Source organism: Puma concolor, chromosome B1 (genome assembly GCF_028749965.1).
Source record: "Puma concolor isolate L17-30 chromosome B1, mPumCon1.1.hap2, whole genome shotgun sequence".
NCBI classification, from domain to species: domain Eukaryota; kingdom Metazoa; phylum Chordata; class Mammalia; order Carnivora; family Felidae; genus Puma; species Puma concolor.
Genome location: NC_141670.1, coordinates 179,314,029 through 179,332,445, shown reverse-complemented (window position 1 = coordinate 179,332,445; position 18,417 = coordinate 179,314,029). Strand labels below are relative to the sequence as shown.

The following is an 18,417-nucleotide window of genomic DNA, read 5'->3' as shown; positions in this document are numbered from 1 at the left end:
AGGGCAGGGGTATGTGTTGTGCACTGCCATAACACTGAGAAAGCCAATGTAGCTACAATGGAAGGAATGAGCATAGCAAAAGTTGGATTTAGGGAATTCACTGGGGACCAGATTGGATAAAGGTTTATAAGGCAATAAGATTGAAGCCGTTGGTTCTGAAATGCTTAGCAGAAGAATAGAATCTCCTGACTTCAGTTTTGAAATTACCACTCCGAGTGTTTTGTCAAGAATCGATGAAGACTTTCTGGAGGCAGGACAACCATACATCAAACATAGCAATATCCTGAGAGTTTTTAATGGTCAAACACTGGCCTAGACTATCAGAAATAAACCCTTGGCTTGTATAAGAATATGGATTGTTGAGACATCACAGACAAATGCATCGCCTTCACTGTAATAAATATGATTTGTGTCAAGTATGCAATATCAATGTGTAGATATCACATTCCTTTATATTTTGACACGTTGCTTGCAGAATCCTTAAGATACTGTATATTTTCAAATGTCTATTTAGAAAAAATATCAATGGCTATTATAGCTTTCTTAAAGTATAAAACACAAATGTTTGATTTCACTATATGAGAGGATACTTCAATTCATACTCCTATAAAAATGCCTTGGACTAATCAGAGCAGAGGGGAATTCCAACAGTAGATGGGCCATTTCAAAAACAATGTTGAAGGTAGATCAATTGAAAAAGGGAGGCAGCAGTGATTAGTGCTGATCGTGTCTAATAAATTAAGTCATTTTTATTCATGAAAGAAATCTAAGTGGAGAAGAGAGGTAGATGTAACACAGGTCAAAAATTTAAGGAAGTTTATATACAGGGAGTGAGTATGTAAAGGAAAAAAAATCAGCTTTGCTTGTGAACGAACTCTGCCTTTAGCCTTGTTAGCTCATGAGCCACCTTTGCTTTCTTTTTGACACCATCATTTAATTGCAACAAATCAAATTTGTCGGATAGCACTGCCTGACAGGAACCATAAGTAACTGCCAGGATGCCCAGCGGCAGCTGTGGCCTCCCCTATAGCACACAGTTGTGCTGTGTCATTTGAATTTGAGCTTCAGTGCATCTTTAAAACATTTCTTCTACATAACCTGATTAAAGTGGTGCCCCGTCTGTTCACTTGACTGCCAATGCCTAAGAATCCTACTGCTGACACAGTCCACAAATTTTAACGCCTGCGGGAATATTTTCCAGAAAGAAATACTTGGCAAAATAGACGTTTCTCACAGCCTCGTTTTATTAGCCCCCAGTATTTGATCGCCAATATCTAAGCACCTCTGTCGACTCATTTTGGTTCTTATGAAGCTGTTATTCAAGGAAACATTCCGATAATTTCTTTGTCATAGCCCCTCCTCTGCTCTAATGCATGGCTTGTAATATTTTGATTCACACTCTTTGTATGGTCTTCTGAAGGGTCCTCTAGCAGCCACATGGACTTCCATTTTATATTCTCAACAAGGCTGTCAACTGCCTTGAGGAAGATTGAAATATTCACAAAATATTTGGATAGTTGGGTATATACTGGGGAAACTTGGGAAATGGGTTTGTCATATATCATCTACTTTCTCACAGACGGGAACCACAATTGGTATAGATAGCCTCATACATTTAAAATGTTTTACATGGGGAGTTCATGTTTTCTAGGCCATAATATTTCAGTTTCCCTGTTTCTTGTGTTAGTGTTGGTAATTCTCTCTATTACCATTCATTCTGGCAATAACTAGCCCTTAAATTCCTGTGCCTCCCCCTACTATTTTGTTGTTGTTGTTTCATTCCAAATTATTCTCCTCTTCAGTATGCTGCACAATTTAACAAGTTTTTCTTTTAAATTTAAGCTCTCATTCAGATTACTTCCATCACTTCAAATAACACACTAAATTATTTTTTTCCTGACAAATAAAGTGTTCTATTTCTTTGCAAAATAGCACATCATCAAACAGTGAACATGTGTTCTTGGAGGCTAAATACGATTGCTTGGATCATAACGGCTCCTTTTGAGGATTTTCTTTGGTGTATAAAGCTGAAATAATTTTTTAAAGCTGCTTCTCTTTTAAAATCCTTGTTTTTGTATCCAATCTGAAGGTTCAGGCATTAAGTAGGCTTTGTTTTAGAAGAAATATTTCAAAAGCTTTTTGAGGCAAGAAAAACTATTTAGAAAAGTTAAGTGACATGTCTAAATTAAATGACACATTTAGTAAATATTGAAGGCAACAAAATAGGCAAAACCATCAATACCTGTTTTAACATAATTACTTGTAGATCAACAGAAAAAAAAAATAGTATTAGCACCTAAGCATAGCCATATTTGGAAAACGGTTTGGCAAAGTAGTTGAAAAATAGTCTACTGGATAGGGACAAATAACCTTTCATGTCTGGGTCTTGTAGGAGGAAGATGTATATGAAAATACCCATAGGAGTACCATTCGAAGATAAAATCCTTCTTAAGGACTACTAGAACTTCACTGAAGATAGGCATATGCATTTATTTGAATAAGATAAATAATCATTTCATCTGCTACAACTAAAAAAAAAAAGTGGCAAATGCTTTGCTAAGAATGATGCAGTACAGTTGATTTAACACTGTCTCAGATCTGGGTAACCAAATTGTTAAATTGGAAAAGATGCATTTGAGTTTGATTTGAGAAGTTGCTAACTTGAGTGCTTTCTACCAGTCAAACCTTGGTCAATCTACTAACAAAAATCTGTATTTATATTACTCATCGGTAGGTCAGACTCAGCCAAACAACTCACTTTTGCTTTCCAATTAATATTCCCCACTGAGTGGCAGACTTTTCTTAAACACAGAGCAATCATTACGATCCTGCAAAATAAACAAAGCACAGACAGTAGCAGATACTTGCAGTAAAATAAATGACACAGGATTAGTATCATAAATATAAAAAAAACACATAATTAATACTAAAAAGTAAAAAAAAAACAAAAAATAATATAAATTCATGGAAGAAGTTTGGGTGGGAAAATAAATAAATAAATAAATAAATAAATAAATAAATACACAAATCAATCAATCAATCTGGATCTGACTACTTTTCAGAGAAATGCAAATTATCCATAAGATTAATTAAAATGGTATCTTAACATTAACCACAAATATTGCAATAATTTAACTTGCAGAAATATTCTAACATAAAGATATAGGAAGCATGTTCATAGTGGTGATGGTTAAAATATTTAAAAACTGGGGGGAAAACAACTGTCCTTCAGTAGAGAAATAGACAAACAAGTTTGTAATTTGCTTATAAAATGTAGAATTACATAGCAGTTGAATAAATAAAGTGGAGCTACAGGTCTCAGAATATTTTTAAAAGTTAAATGTTGGAAAAAAATTTAGGAAGAGTATTATATTGAATGATAATGTTGAAGTGACATGTCATTGTAATTTTCATTTGCATATCCTTGGTAATTAATGCTGTTGAGCATCTTTTCATTTACCTGTTGGTCATGTGTATGTCTTCTTTGGAAAAAATATCTATTCAAATATTCTGCCCGTTTTTTAAATCAGATGATGATAATGATGATTGCCATTTGTTTCAATTCTTTATGTATTTTGGATATTAAACCCATGGGGGATATGTGGATTGCAAATATTTTCTCCCATTCTGTAGGTCACCTCTTCAACCTGTTGATTGTTTCTTTTGTTGTGTGGAAGCTTTTAAGCTTGATATAGTTCCAGTTGTTGGTTTTAATTTTTGCTTTTGATGTTATATCCAAAAAAATCATCGCCAAGACCAATGCCAAGGAGTTTTCTCCCCCTGTTTTCTTCTAGGAGTTTTATAGTTTCAGGTCTTAGATTTAAATCTTTAATCCATTTCAAGTTAATTTTGGTGAGTGGTATAAGATAGGGGTCTTATTCTATATTTTTTCATGTGAATATCTACTTTTCCAAAACTGAAAAATTATCTTTTCCCGATTGAGTATTCTTGGCTTCCTGTCAAAATTTGGTTGACTGTATAAACATCGATTTATATCTGGGCGCTCTATTCTGTTGGTTGATGTTATTTTTATGCCAGTACCATTTTTTTAAATTATTTTTTAAGTTTATTTTTTATTTTTGAGAGAGTGACAGAGTGTGAGTGGGGGAGGGGCAGTGACAGAGAAAAAGAGAGAGAGAGAGAGAGAGAGAGAGAGAATCTGAAGCAGGTTCCAGGCTCTGAGCTGTCAACAAGAGCCCAATGTGGGGCTTGTACTCACGAAACGTGAGATCATAACCTGAGCTGAAGTTGGTAGCTTAATCCACTGAGCCACCCAGGCACCCCTGTTTTGATTACTATAGCTCTGTACTACCGTTTAAAATCAGGAATGTGATGCCTCTAGCTTTGCTTTTTATTTGTTTATTTCTCAACATTGTTTTGGCTCTTTGGGATCTTTTGTGGCTCCACATGAATTTTATATATATTTTCTTCTATATGTGTGAAAAATGCCATTGGAATTTTGATGAGAATCACATTGAATCTAGATCGCTTCAGGTATATCTGCTCCTTTCTTATGAATTTTCTGTCTGGATTATTTATCCAGTGTTGAGGGTGGCATATTGAATTTTCCTAGTATTAACTTATTGCTGTCCATTTCTCCCTCAGGTCTATTAATATTTGCATTAAATATTTAGGTGTTCCAATGCTGGGTATGTGTATATTTACAATTGCTATATCCTCTTACTGAATTGATTCCTTTAATACTTTGTAGTCACCTTCTTTGTCTTTTGTAACTGACCTTGACTGAAAGTCTACTTTCCCTGATATAAGCATAGCTGCCCTTGTTGTCTTGTGGTTACCATTTGCCTAGAAAGTCTTTTTGTAACTCCTCATTTTCAACCTATATGTGCCCTGAACATGAAAGTAAATCTTTTGTAGGCTGTCAAAATTGTTAGATATTGGTGTTTTGTTTTGTTTTTAGACATTTAGGGAGTTTGTGTTTTTTGATTGAAAAATTTAGTTCACTTTGACTTAAATTCATTATTGATAGGTAATAAGGATATACTAGCATGATTTCATTAATTGTTTTCTTTAAAAGTTCCTGAATTCTTTTCTTCCTCTCTTATTGTCTTCCTTTGTTTGTGTTTTTCCTCCCCCGCCCTCAATGGTATTCTTTGATTCCTTTCTATTTACCTTTTAGGTAACTAGTATCTGTTTTCTTTGCTGTTATCATGAAGCTTACATAAAACTGAAGGTTGTCTATTTTAAGCTGATAACAATTGAACTTCAATTGCAAACAAAAACTCTAAACTTTTAGCTCTCCTCCTCCCACATTTAATGCCATGATGTTACACTATATCTTTTTATATTGTATCATATTATTGTATTTATATTATACAGTGTATTTATATTGTATATATTCTATTGTATATATATTGTATATTTATATTGTATTATATTATATATTATACATTCATTAAAAATTATGGAAGTATAGTCCCTTTAAATATTGTTTTTCAACTTTTATAACTAGATGTAAAAGTAATTTATACAGCATTTTTTGCAGTATTAGGATAATCTGAATTTGTATATTTCTTTTTTTTATTTTTTTTAATTTATTTTTATTTTTTTATTTTTTTTAATTTTTTTTAATTTTTTTTATTTTTTTTATTTTTTTTAATTTATTTTTATTTTTTTTTAAATTTTTTTTCAACGTTTTTTATTTATTTTTGGGACAGAGAGAGACAGAGCATGAATGGGGGAGGGGCAGAGAGAGAGGAAGACACAGAATCGGAAACAGGATCCAGGCTCCGAGCCATCAGCCCGGAGCCCGACGCGGGGCTCGAACTCACGGACCGCGAGATCGTGACCTGGCTGAAGTCGGACGCCTAACCGACTGCGCCACCCAGGCGCCCCTGTATATTTCTTTTTTTAAAGTTCTTCTTTAAATACAGTTAGTTAACATACAGTGTATTATTACTTTAAAGTATAGAGTTTAGTGATTCATCATTTACATACAATACCCAGAGCTCATCACAAGTGCCCTCCAAATACCCATCAGGTATTTATCATGCCCTCATTCACCAGGCCTCCAGTACCCTCATCTTGCTCTCCATTGTGGAGTCTCTTTCCTCATTTACCTCTATTGCCCCCCATGTTCATCTGTTTTACTTCTTTTTTTCTTAACATTTATTCATTTTTGAGAGACAGAGAGAGAGAGAGAGACAGAGCGCAAGTAGAGGTGGAGCAGAGAGAGAGGGAGACACAGAATCCGAAGCAGGTTCCAGGCTCTGAGCTGCCAGCACAAAGTCCAATGCAGGGCTCAAACCCACAAACTGTGAGGTCATGACCTGAGCTGAAGTAGGACGCTTAAACGACTGAGGCACCTGGGCGCCCCTCATCTGTTTCATTTCTTAAATTACACGTATAAGTGAAATCATATGATATTTGTCTTTTCTCTGACTTATTTCACTTAGCATAAAACTCTTTAGCTCCATCCATGTTGTTTCAAATGGCAAGATTTCACTTGTTTTATGGCTGAATAATATTCCATTGCATTTATATACACACACACACACACACAGATGCACACAGACACACACACACACACACACACACACACACACACAACTACCACCACCACCACCTCTTTATTCATTCATCAGTCCATGGACATTAGGCTCTTTACATAACTTGGCTATTGTTTATAATCCTGGTGTAAATGTCGGGGCACATGTATCCCTTCAAACCAGTGTTCTTGTGTCCTTTGGGCACATACTTAGTAGCACAATTGCTGGATCATAGGGCAGTTCTATTTTTAACTTCTTTGGAAACTCCATACTGTTTTCCAGAGTGGCTGCACCAGTTTACATTCCCATCAACAGTGTAAAAGGGTCTCTCTTTCTCCACATTCTCACCAACACCTATTGTTTCCTGTGTTATTAATTTTAGCCATTTTGACTTGTGTGAGGTGATATCTCATTGTAGTTTTGATTTCTATTTCCCTGATGATGAGTGATATTAAGTATCTTTTCTTGTGTCTGTTGGCCATCTGGATGTCTTCTCTGGAGAAATGTGTATTCATGTCTTCTGCCTATGATAATTTTTTATTTGGATTATTTGTTATTTGGGTATTGAGTTGTATCAGTTCTTTAAATATTTTGGATATTAAACCTTATTGGATATGTCATTGGCAAATATATTTTCTCATTTAGTAGGTTGCCTTCTAGTTTTGTTGATTGTTTCCTTCTTGTGCAGAAATTTTTTTTTTTTTCATGTAATCCCAAGAGTTTATTTTTGCTTTTGTTTCCCTGACCTCAGGAGACATATTTAGTAAGAAGTTGCTACAGCCTGTGTGAAAGAGGTTACTGCCTGTGTTCTCCTGTAGGATTTTGAAGGTTTCCTGTTTCAGAGGCTTAGGTCTTTCATCCATTTTGAATTTGTGTCTGTGTGTGTGTATGGTGTAAACAAATGATTCAGTTTCATTCTTCTGCATGTTGCTGTCCAGTTTTCCCAACACCATTTGTTGATGAGATTTTTTTCCATTGGATATTCTTTCCTGCTTTGTCAAAGATTAGTTAACCATGTAGTGTGGGTTCTTTTCTGGGTTTTCTATTATGTTCCATTGATCTATGAGTCTGGTTTTGTGTCAGTACCACACTTTCTTGATTACCTGATTTTTATATAACTTGAACTCTGGAATTGTTATGCCTCTAGCTTTGCTTTTCTTTTTCAAGTTTACATAGGCTGTTTGGGGTCTTTTATGGTTGCATACAAATTTTAGGGTTGTTTGTTCTAGCTTTGTGAAAAATGCAGCTGTTATTTTGATAGGAATTACATTAAAAGTGTAGATTGCTATGGGTAGTATAGACATTTTAACAATATTTTTTCTTCCAATCCATGAGCATGGAACACTTTCCTTTTCTTTGTGTCATCTTTAATTTCTTCCATCGGTGTTTTATACTTTTCAGAGTCAGGTCTTTCACCTCTTTGGTTAAGTTTATTTGTAGGTATCTTATGGTTTTGGTGCAATTGTAAATGGGATTGATTCTTTGAATTCTCTTTCTGTTGCTTCATATTGGTGTATAGAAATGCCACTGATTTCTGTACATGGATTTGCATCTTGCAACTTTACTGAATTTGTGTATCAGTTCTAGCAATTTTTTGGGGGGAGGCTTCTGGGTTTTCTTTTTTCTTTTAATATAATTTATTGTCAAGTTAGCTAACATAAAGTGTATACATTGTGCTCTTGGCTCAGGAGTAGATTCCCGTGATTCACCACTTATATACAACACCCAGTGTTCATCCCAACTAGTGCCCTCCTCAATGCCCATCACCCATTTGCCCCTCTATCCCTCCATCAACCCTCAGTCTGTTCTCTGTATTTAAGAGTTTATTATGGTTTGCCTCTCTCTCTGTCTGTAACTATTGTTTCCCTTCCCTTCCTCCATGATTTTCTGTTAAGTTTCTAAAATTCCACATATGAGTGAAATCATGTGATATCAGTCTTTCTCTGACTGACTTTTTTCACTTAGCGTAATAGCCTCCAGTTCCATCCACGTTGCTGCAGATGGTATGATTTCATTATTTTTCATTGCTGAGTATTCCTTTCTCCCTCTCTCTCTCTCTCTCTCTCTCTATATATATATATATATACACACACACACACATACATACCACGGATTCTTTGTCTATTCCTCAGTTGATGGACATTCGTGCTCTTTCCATAATTTGGCTATTGTTGAGAGTGCTACTATAAACATTGGGGTACATGTGCCCCTATGAATCAGCATTCCTGTATCTTTTGGGATAAATTCCTAGTAGTGCTATTGCTCAGTCATAGGGTAATTCCTTTTTTTTTTTTTTTTTAATATTTTTGAGGAACCTCCACACTGTTTCCCAGAGTAGCTGCTCCAGTTTGCATTCCCACCAATAGTGCGAGAGGGTTCCCCTTTCTCCACATCCTTGCCAACATCTACTGTTTCCTGCATTGTTCATTTTAGCTACTCTGACTAGTGAATTTTCTATATAGAATATTGTTTTGTCCACAAAAATGAAAGTTTAATTTCTTCCTTGCTGATTTGGAAGGCTTTTATATCTTTTGGTTTTCTGATTGCTGAAGCTAGGACTTCTGGTACTTTGGTAAACAACTGTCGTGGAAGTGGACATCCTTGTCTTGTTCCTGACATAAAGGAAAGGTCTCAGTTTTCCCCAATGATAATGATATGAGCAGTGGGGTTTTCATATATGGTTTTCATTATGTTGAGGTATGTTCCTCTTATCCCTACTTTGTTGAGGGTTTTTATCAAGATTGTCTGACATATTGGCATATAATTTTTCATAATATTCACTTATAACTGTTTGTATTTCTGTTGTGTTGGTTGTTGTTTTCCCTCTCTCATGTGTGATTTTTATCTATTTGGGTCTTTTTTACTTTTGTTAAATTTGGCCAGGGGGTTGTCAATTTTATTACTTTTTTTTGTTTTTTCATGAAAGTGTTTTTAGTATTAATTTTTGAGAGAGAGAGACAGAATGTGAGCAAGAGAGGGGCAGAGAGAGGGAGTCAAAGCAGGCTCCAGGCTCTGAGCTATCAGCACAGAGCCCAATGTGGGGCTTGAACCCATGAACTGTGAGATTGTGACCTGAGCTGAAGTCAGACACTTGACCAACTAAGTCGCCCAGGTGCTCCTATTAATTTTTTTCAAAGAACCAGCTCTTGGTTTCACTGAACTGTTCTTCTACACTGGGGTTTTTAGGGGTTGTTTTGTTTGGTTTTGTTTGGTTGGTTGGTTTTGGTTTTTTGTTTTTGTGTTTTTTTTTGTTTGTTTGTTTTCTTCGGATTCTGTATAATTTATTTCTGCTCTAATCTTTATTATTTCCCTTCTTTGGCTGGCTTTAGCCTTTGTTTGTTGTTCTTTGTCTAGCTGTTTTAGGTGTAAGATTAGGTTATTTATTTACTAGGTGTAAGATTAGGCTATTTATTTGCTTTTTAAGGTCGGGCTGATTTGCTATATGCTTCCCTTTATGACTCCTTTTCCTGCATCCCAAATGTTTTTGACCGTTGTGTGCTCATTTTCATTTGTTTCCATGCATATTTTTAAATTTATCCTTTAATTTCTTTATTGACCCATTCATTCTTTAGTAACATATTGTTTAATCTCCATGTATTCGTGGTCTTTCCAAATTTTTTCTTGTGCTTGACTTCAAGTGCCATAGCAGTGTGGTCAGAAAATATGCAGGGTATGGCCTCAATCTTTTTGTGCTTCTTGAGGACGGATTTGTAACCTGCTTTGTGACCCATTCTGGAGAATACCCCACATGCACTTGAAAAGAATGTGTATTCTGCTGCTTTTGGATGAAATGTTCTGAATATATCTGTTAAGTCCATTTGGTCCAATGTGTCATTCAAAGCCACTGTTTCCTTGTTGAATCTCTGCTTAGATGATCTGTCCATTGTTGTAAGTGGGGTTAAAGTCCCCAGCTATTATTGTAATGTTATCACTGAGTTCTTTTATGTTTGCGATTAATTGTTTTATATATTCAGGTGTTTCAAATTGGGGGCATACCTATTTACAGTTGTTAGATCTTCTTATAAGATAGGCCCTCTTATTATGATATAGTGTCTTTCATCTCCTGTTACAGTCTTTGGTCTAAAATCTAGTTTTCCTGATAAAAGTATTGCTATTGCAGCTTTCTTTTGACCTCCATTTGCATGATAGATGTTTCTCCATCCCCTCATTTTCAATCCACAGCTGTTTTCAGGTATTATTTCCTCAAATAAACCTCTGCCCCCTTTTCTCTCTCTCCTTCTTCTGGGACTCTTATGATATTAATGTCATTACATTTGATGGAGTTACTGAGTTACCTAAGTCTACTTTTGTGATCCATAATTCTTCTTTCTCTTTTGTTCAGCTTCATCATTTTCCATAATTCTATCTTCTTTATCACTTATTTGTTTCTCTGGTTCTTTCATCCTTGTGGTCATTATAATCAGTCAGGTTTGAATCTTAGTTGTTGTATTTTTCATTTCTCACTGATTGTTTTTTTTAACTCTTTTATCTCTTCAGTAAGGGTCTCTCTGATGTCTTTCATGCTTTCTCAACTCAATGAGTATCCTCACGATTGTTGTCTTAAATTCTCTATCAGGTGACGGAGAATATTTGTTTCAATTAGATACCTATCTAGGACCTTTTATTGTTCTTTCTTTTGGGATGAATTCCTCCTTTTTGGCATTTTGTTTAAGTCTCTATTTTATTCTCTGTATTAGAAAAGCCTGTTATTTCTCCTGATCCTGAGAGTAATGGCTTTATGAAAAAGAGATCATATAGTTTCCAGGGCCTGATGCTTCAGGAAGTGTCTCTGGTGTGTGCGGTGTGCACTATGCTGTTGTGTCTGTTGCTCTGTCCCTCAGGTCAGTCATCTGCAGAGGTTCTTCTTGCCTGCAGTGGGCAGTGCCAGCCAAAACTTGTGACTTTTAAAACTCCAAACTTTAGGGACCTGCTATGGTGGGGACCTGTTCTGGTCTTCTGGTGGAGGTTCTCTCTGCACTAGAACAGATGCAGGTTTGATGGGAAGGGCAGTTGTGCCAGAGCTCATGGGTGTGGGATTTGGAGCAAGTAGGCTAAACAGCCAGTGTCTGGGTTAGCCACCCTCAGCAGGTGCCTCTGTGCCTATGCAGAGGGGTGGGGAAGGGAAATGCCCACTGGCTCTTGTGTCCCTGAAGAGGCATCTCTTAAAACACCACCTCTCACAGATGTGCTCCAAGAAGAGGGAACAGTTTCTCCCTGCAAACCTTAGGTGATCTCAGATCATGCCATCTGCCCCAGGATGGCTTGCTTGCTTTCTTTCTAGGAGTAGAACAATGACCTCAGGCTTCTATTTCAGCCATGCCTGCTGACCTCTAAAACTCTAGTCTTTGAACCCTGCTGGTTGCAAAAACTCGTGAAAATCAGCCCCTCTCATTTTCCCAGCCAGTGACTTTGGGGAAAAGTTCTCCTTGTTGGTATCCCTCTAAGCTCTACTTTCTTTTGCTTTGCTCTGTAGCCAGAGGTGCCTACCCTCTGTAGCACCCATGATCTGTGACCTGTTTCTCCCCCAAATCACATCTCCATACTTCCTACCATCTTCGATGTGGCCTCTTCTCTCCTTCTAATTGTGCAGTTTGTTCTGTCAATCCTCAGGTCAATTTCTTAGGTATTCAGAATGATTTGATAGTTATCTAGCTGGCTTTACAGGATGAGGAAAACCTAAGGTCTTCTGACTATGCTGCCATTTTAGCTCCCTTCATGGTATATTTCTCTTCACCAGTAGGTTTTACACTTATACATTCATGTTATTACTTGACATCCTTTCATGTCAACTTGAACAATTTCCTTTAGCATTTCTTGTAAGGCAAGTCTAATGGTTATGAACCCCCTTATTTCCATCATAATCTGGGGATTAAGTTTGCGTGATTTCTTTATTATTATTGTAGAATTCAGCTCCCCAGTGTCCGTAGGCCTCCTTCCCACCACAGGCTGGGTGGGAGCTGGGAGATCAGCTATTAGCCCCCAAGTAGAAGGCAATGCTGAGAGGATCCAGGCCCACATCTATGCAAAACAAGTAAACAAATTGCAGAGGGGATGAAGAGATTATTTTAAATTTGTTAAGGTATGTTTTGTGGCTCAGATGGGGTCTATCTTAGGGAAGGTTCCATGTGAGTGTGAGAAGTTCATGTAATCTGTTTTTTGGATGGAGTATTTTGTAAAATACATTAGACTTGATTTTCTTTTTGATTGTAAGAGCTTAGATGTTGTCATTCTTGTCATTGCAACAAGTGAAAAGATGAACACACTAAAAATCAACAACTCTTAGTACATACATCAAAGAATTGAGTACCCAAGACAAACTACTGTCTTCCCTGAAAACTGAAGAGAAAGGCAGAAACAAAACATTCCAATTTACTGGGAACAGAAGCACAGAAGCAGAGCATGTAGCTGGAGCCAATATTAGAATGAACATTTTAAACTGCAATTGATGAATTGCAGAAGGTTCAATGTGTACCAATTTGAGCACTAATAATTGTAAAAGGACCCAGTCTTAGGAAATATCAAATAAGTTCTTGGGTTTTACTTCCAGGAACTCTAGCAGATTCTCACTGTGAAGATCCCTGTGTGTTTCCAGCAGGAGTTGGGACAAGTAACGATTTTGAAATACACCTACATTTTTCATTAACAAAACATGTCCTAAAGAGAATCTATTTTATCAAAACTTAACTGACTGGGGCTTTACTAAAGCCTAACTGACCCACTTATAAATGGGCAACAGGGTTTATATTAAATAAGCTACCATTTAGAGAAACTCCAAGAGTCGTAGAGCGTAGACTCAAAGTACCCAACTCAAAGGAAGGGGAACATAAGTACTAGACCGTTCTAACTGCCCATTGTTGTTTAATAAAACTACTCCCAAACTCATTAACTTAATGCAATCATTTTACTTTTTAACAGACTTACTGAGATTTGATTGACATGTAATAAACTATATAACATTTAAAACATGCAATTTGATATGTTTTGACATATGTATATCCTGTGAAAACATCATTGAAATTAAGAAAACAGACAGATCCACTCATTGGGATGAGCCCTGTGTATGATATATAAGTGATGAATCACTAAATTCTTCTCCTGAAATCAATATCATACCATATGTTAACTAAATAGAATTAAAATACAATCTTGGAAAAAAAAGAAAACACAACTTTTACTTTTGATGTTTTTTGTACCACTTTTTAATTTTCAAAAAAATTTTTAATGTTTATTTATTTTAGAGAGAGTGAGAGACAGACAGAGAGCAAGCAAGGGAGGAGCAAAGAAAGAGGAAGACACAGAATCTGAAGCAGGCTGCAGGCTCTGAACTGTCAGCAAAGAGCCCGACACAGGACTCAAACACAGGAACCATGAGACCATGACCTGAGCCAAAGTTGGATGCTTAAACGACTAAGCCACCCAAATGCCCATTAATTTTCAAATGCTAAACCAACTTTTCTATATTATTGGATACCATTGGAGGAAATATTATTCACAGTTTTTGCATCTCTACTAACAATAGATGTTGATCTGTAGTTTTCTTTTTTTGGCAAAGTCTTTTTCCCCTGCTTTTATTATGAAGATAATGCTGGCCTCACAGAATCGATTGGAAATATTCTCTATTTTTGAATTTATTTGGAAGAATTTGTGCAGAATTGAAATTTTTTCTTTCTTATGTGTTTGGTAAAATTTAACAGTGAAGCCATCAGAGCCTAGAATTTTCTTTCTGTTTAGGTTTTTTCCCCTACATATTCAATATCTAATATCTAATAAATTGATATTAGACTATTAAGATTATTCTCTCTTGAGTTTTTATAGTTTGTATCTTTCAAGAAATTTGACTATTTCATCAAATTTGTTGAATTCATTTGCATAAAAGTATTTATAATTTCCCTGTATTTGAAGAATTATAGAACACACAGTGGCTCAAAGGGAGTAAACATTGAAGCATGAAGACTAATTGGATACTTATATCCAGTTAAAAGTTAGTGATGAATTGGGCTAAGGGGAAAGGGCACTTGGGTGGCTTAGTGTTACCATCTAATACCATGATTAGTTATAAAGAAAAATTATTGGGAAATATATATTTAGTTGTGGGGTACCTGGTGGCTCAATTGGTTAAGTGTCCCACTTCAGCTCAGGTCATGATCTCACAGTTCTTGAGTTCAGGACCCATGTCAGGCTCTGGGCTGACAGTGCAAAGCCTGCTTCAGATTCTCTGTCTCCCTCTCTCTCTGCCCCTCACCTACTCGCACCCTGTCTCTCTCAAAAATAAATAAATAAACATTTTAAAAAAAGAAATAAATAAGTTGCATTAGTATTCTCTCTTGAAGAAAGGAGGACATCTGTTCGGTGGATATTTTATAATACATTATTTTAAGCATATTATATGCCAACTGTTATATTCATTGTTCTTTTTTACTTAAAAATTATTAAGTTTTATTAAAATATATGAGGACTTAATGCAGATTTTAGCTAATGATGTAGAATATTCTTTTAAGATTTAGTTGTTGTCATCTTACATTTATAACTTGGATCCTCTAGGAAGAAAACACAAACTGTATTAAGAAGTACAACAGATTCGTTGAGATTCATTGGGACAATCCCTGTAAAAGATAAGGGAATTCCCACAGAATGTGGGAATAGGCAGGGGAAGACTTCTGACTATAATAGAGGTCTGACATCTGTGAAAGAAGAGTATGAAGGAAAAAGTGTTGACTAGGAAGACGCCCAGATGGTGGGGGCTCTTGAGAAAATCCTCGCTAACCCAAGAGGAATCTTCAATGCTAAGATGTCTTTTAAATACTTCCACATGGTCTGGAATGTTGAACCCTTGTATCATGATGATGCTCAATCATTGGATGTGGTATAGAAATTCTGTCATGTGCCATCGCACAGATACATGGCCTCAAAGCACCTGCAGAGACTGTCAGCTAACTTTCCTGCTTCTAGCAGCCTTCCTTCCTCTTGAATAGAGTTCAGAAAGGCACACGATAAATGGCTGACCTCTAACTTTTTTTTTTTAACATTTATCTTTTTTTGAGAGACAGTGAGAGCATGAGCAAGGCAGAGAAAGGGAGACACAGAATCCGAAGCAGGCCACAGGGGGCTGGAACTCACCGTGAGCTCATGACCTGAAGCTGAAGTCTGATGCTTAACCAACTGAGCCACCCAGGTGCCCCTGACATTTTCTAATACTGAGAAATTAAATTATTATGGAAAATTCTAAGTTATATTTCCTTAACAAAGAGACTAAAAAATATTTTCCAAAGTGTGTCACATTACATATTGTGCCATGGATTAATGACATGGATTAAAATATTATATGAGTCCTTATTAACTACTTACTGATTTTTTCTACTAGATTTCTCTGTATTTATAGAATATATAAATCTTCCATAAGTTCTAGTATTACTAAAAATAGCAATAGACATTTGTTATTCATGGGACCCTATTTACCAACCTCAGTTCTCTTCAAAGGGAAAAGTTTTGAGACTTTTGTGTATTATAAACAACATATATTGTGATTATTCACCCTAGTTAACTAAAATTCACAACGTCCTTATCATCATCAGACCCTAAGAATTTTGCTACAACATCGATTAAGAGAATTTTACCTTTGTATTTGTCAAAACGACTCAGTAACACTAAAAAAAGAATAATGTGGTTTCAATAACATCCAAAATGCTAGGTTTTGCAAGGCAGTGTTGGCAAATACAAAGTATTTTGGATTAAATGCCTAAGTTTGAGAAGACAAAAAAGTTAAGAATGAATTTTTTGAGTAAGAAGTAACACTTAACATTTACCAAAAAATTTATATCTGGAAATTAAAGAATTACTAAAATATTGTTTCATAATAAAATTAATATACACATCCATGTACATATACGTAGTATATACATACATAAGTATGGATACATACATATTCAGTTACAAATGATGCATTCATTCCCCACCCTGGTAAGGTGTGCTGACTTCAGGAGGGCTGGTTCACATATGCTGAAACGAAACGCTAAGGTTTTTATTGGGTTTATAACTATTTTCAACAGGGGGGATAACCATAAGTAAATTAGATTTTTAAAAATCATATATCTATTCTCATATTGGCCTAGTTTTGAAAATGGTTTACTTTTGTTTTATGATTGTTCTTTTTTTTTTAATTTTTTTTTAACGTTTATTTATTTTTGAGACAGAGAGAGACAGAGCATGAACGGGGGAGGGTCAGAGAGAGAGGGAGACACAGAATCTGAAACAGGCTCCAGGCTCTGAGCTGTCAGCACAGAGCCCAATGCGGGGCTCGAACTCATGGACAGTGAGATCGTGACCTGAGCCAAAGTCGGCTGCTTAACCAACTGAGCCAACCAGGAGCCCCTATGATTGTTCTTTAATTGTCGATGTCTCTCCATATTTTGATTAAAGTTTCTCAGATCCCTAGCTGCTAATTAATGGGCTCTTGAACGGAAATGCAAGATGCTTTTCTTTTATCCCCGGTTTCTGTCAAGTGGTAACTCATCTTTTAAATAAACAATGAAATGCACTGGTAGAGTGACAGTGGATATGTTTAGAGAGAAAACCTATTAACTGTTTTTTAAGCTTTATTTTTTATATCATTCTTTTTATTAAGTGTGATATTCTGAATCATATATTTTTAAGGTTTAAGTTAACTTAATTTTGTACTAATTTTTAACATTAAATGTATTATAACATTATTCAAAAATATATAAAAACATACATAAAAGGCAAAACATAACATTTTAAACACATAATTATGGAAGATATTAAAATTTGGCTTATTAGCTTGGCAGCTTTTTTTTGTTTTGTTTTGTTTTTAAATTGTGAAAAGCATAGCTCACAGCCAAGTCCCTATAGCTCATTTTTCCAGCCCCCTTATAAGTAACCTCGAATTGGTGTGAACATTTAAATATTTCAGATCGAAAATGTGACAGTTACATGTAATTGCTCACATACACATAGAAAACAATATGTAGGATCAGTTTTGTGTCTTTACAAGATGTCGAATAACGGCATTTCTTTACCTGTATAAAAACTATTTATTTTCCTTTAACATTATGTTTGGAGAATTATTACCCTTTCTAGCTCCCACTCATTAATCCATTTTAGTGTAATAAAATGGATTCTTTGTATGAATTAGCCACATTTCATTTTTCCTTTACCAACAAATTGAACTTTTAAGCTGCTCTGGTGTGTGTATGTATATGCACTGCCATGGAGACTAAAGGCCATGCTTCCTTCTGCACATATACAAGACTTTCTCTAGGGTAAATGACTGAATATAACGCTTAGCTATCCTTAACTTCATTGCATATTAACAATTTCTCCTCAGATTACACTCTCAGTAGCAAAGTGCTGATTTATTTTTTCTACTTCTCACCAACACTCTCTTATTAGCTGACTTCTTAAATCATGTAATCCTATAGATGTGAAATTATTTTTCAGGATGGTTTTAAACCACTTTTTAAAATTTAATGATTAGCTTGAGAATCTTTCATTTGCTTATTGGTTATTCAAGATTTGTCTCTATAGACTTTCTCATTTTTATTTTGGCGTGTTTTTTTCTTATTATTGATAGGTTGATGTCTTTATACATTCTAGAGTAGAATCCTTTATTGCTATGTGCATACCATGTATCATTTTTAGTCTATGATTTGTCTTTCTGTTTTGTTTATCCTACCTTTTATCATTTAAAGTTTCATATTATTGCAGACAACTTTATCAAAATTTTCTTTGTGCAGTTGTGCAAATATTGTTTTGTTGTTTTTTTTTATGTGAACATGGTTTTACTTTTATTTATTATGCTTCATTTTAATTCTACTATAGTTAACATACAATGTTATATTAGTTTCAGGTGTATAATATAGTGGTTTACCACTTCCACAGAACATACATTGAA

At 35.4% G+C, this 18,417-nt stretch overlaps 1 protein-coding gene across 1 annotated transcript in view; it reads left to right on the top strand.

The window, feature by feature from the left end:
• LOC147582055 (uncharacterized) overlaps positions 1–12,564 on the top strand; it is a 39,417-nt gene extending 26,853 nt beyond the window's left edge. The window contains 3 exon segments of the mRNA XM_086702984.1: positions 11,207–11,350; positions 11,433–11,555; positions 12,413–12,564. Coding sequence (XP_086559110.1) covers positions 11,207–11,350; positions 11,433–11,555; positions 12,413–12,564 — 419 coding nt within the window.
• Positions 12,565–18,417: the final 5,853 nt, after the last annotated feature.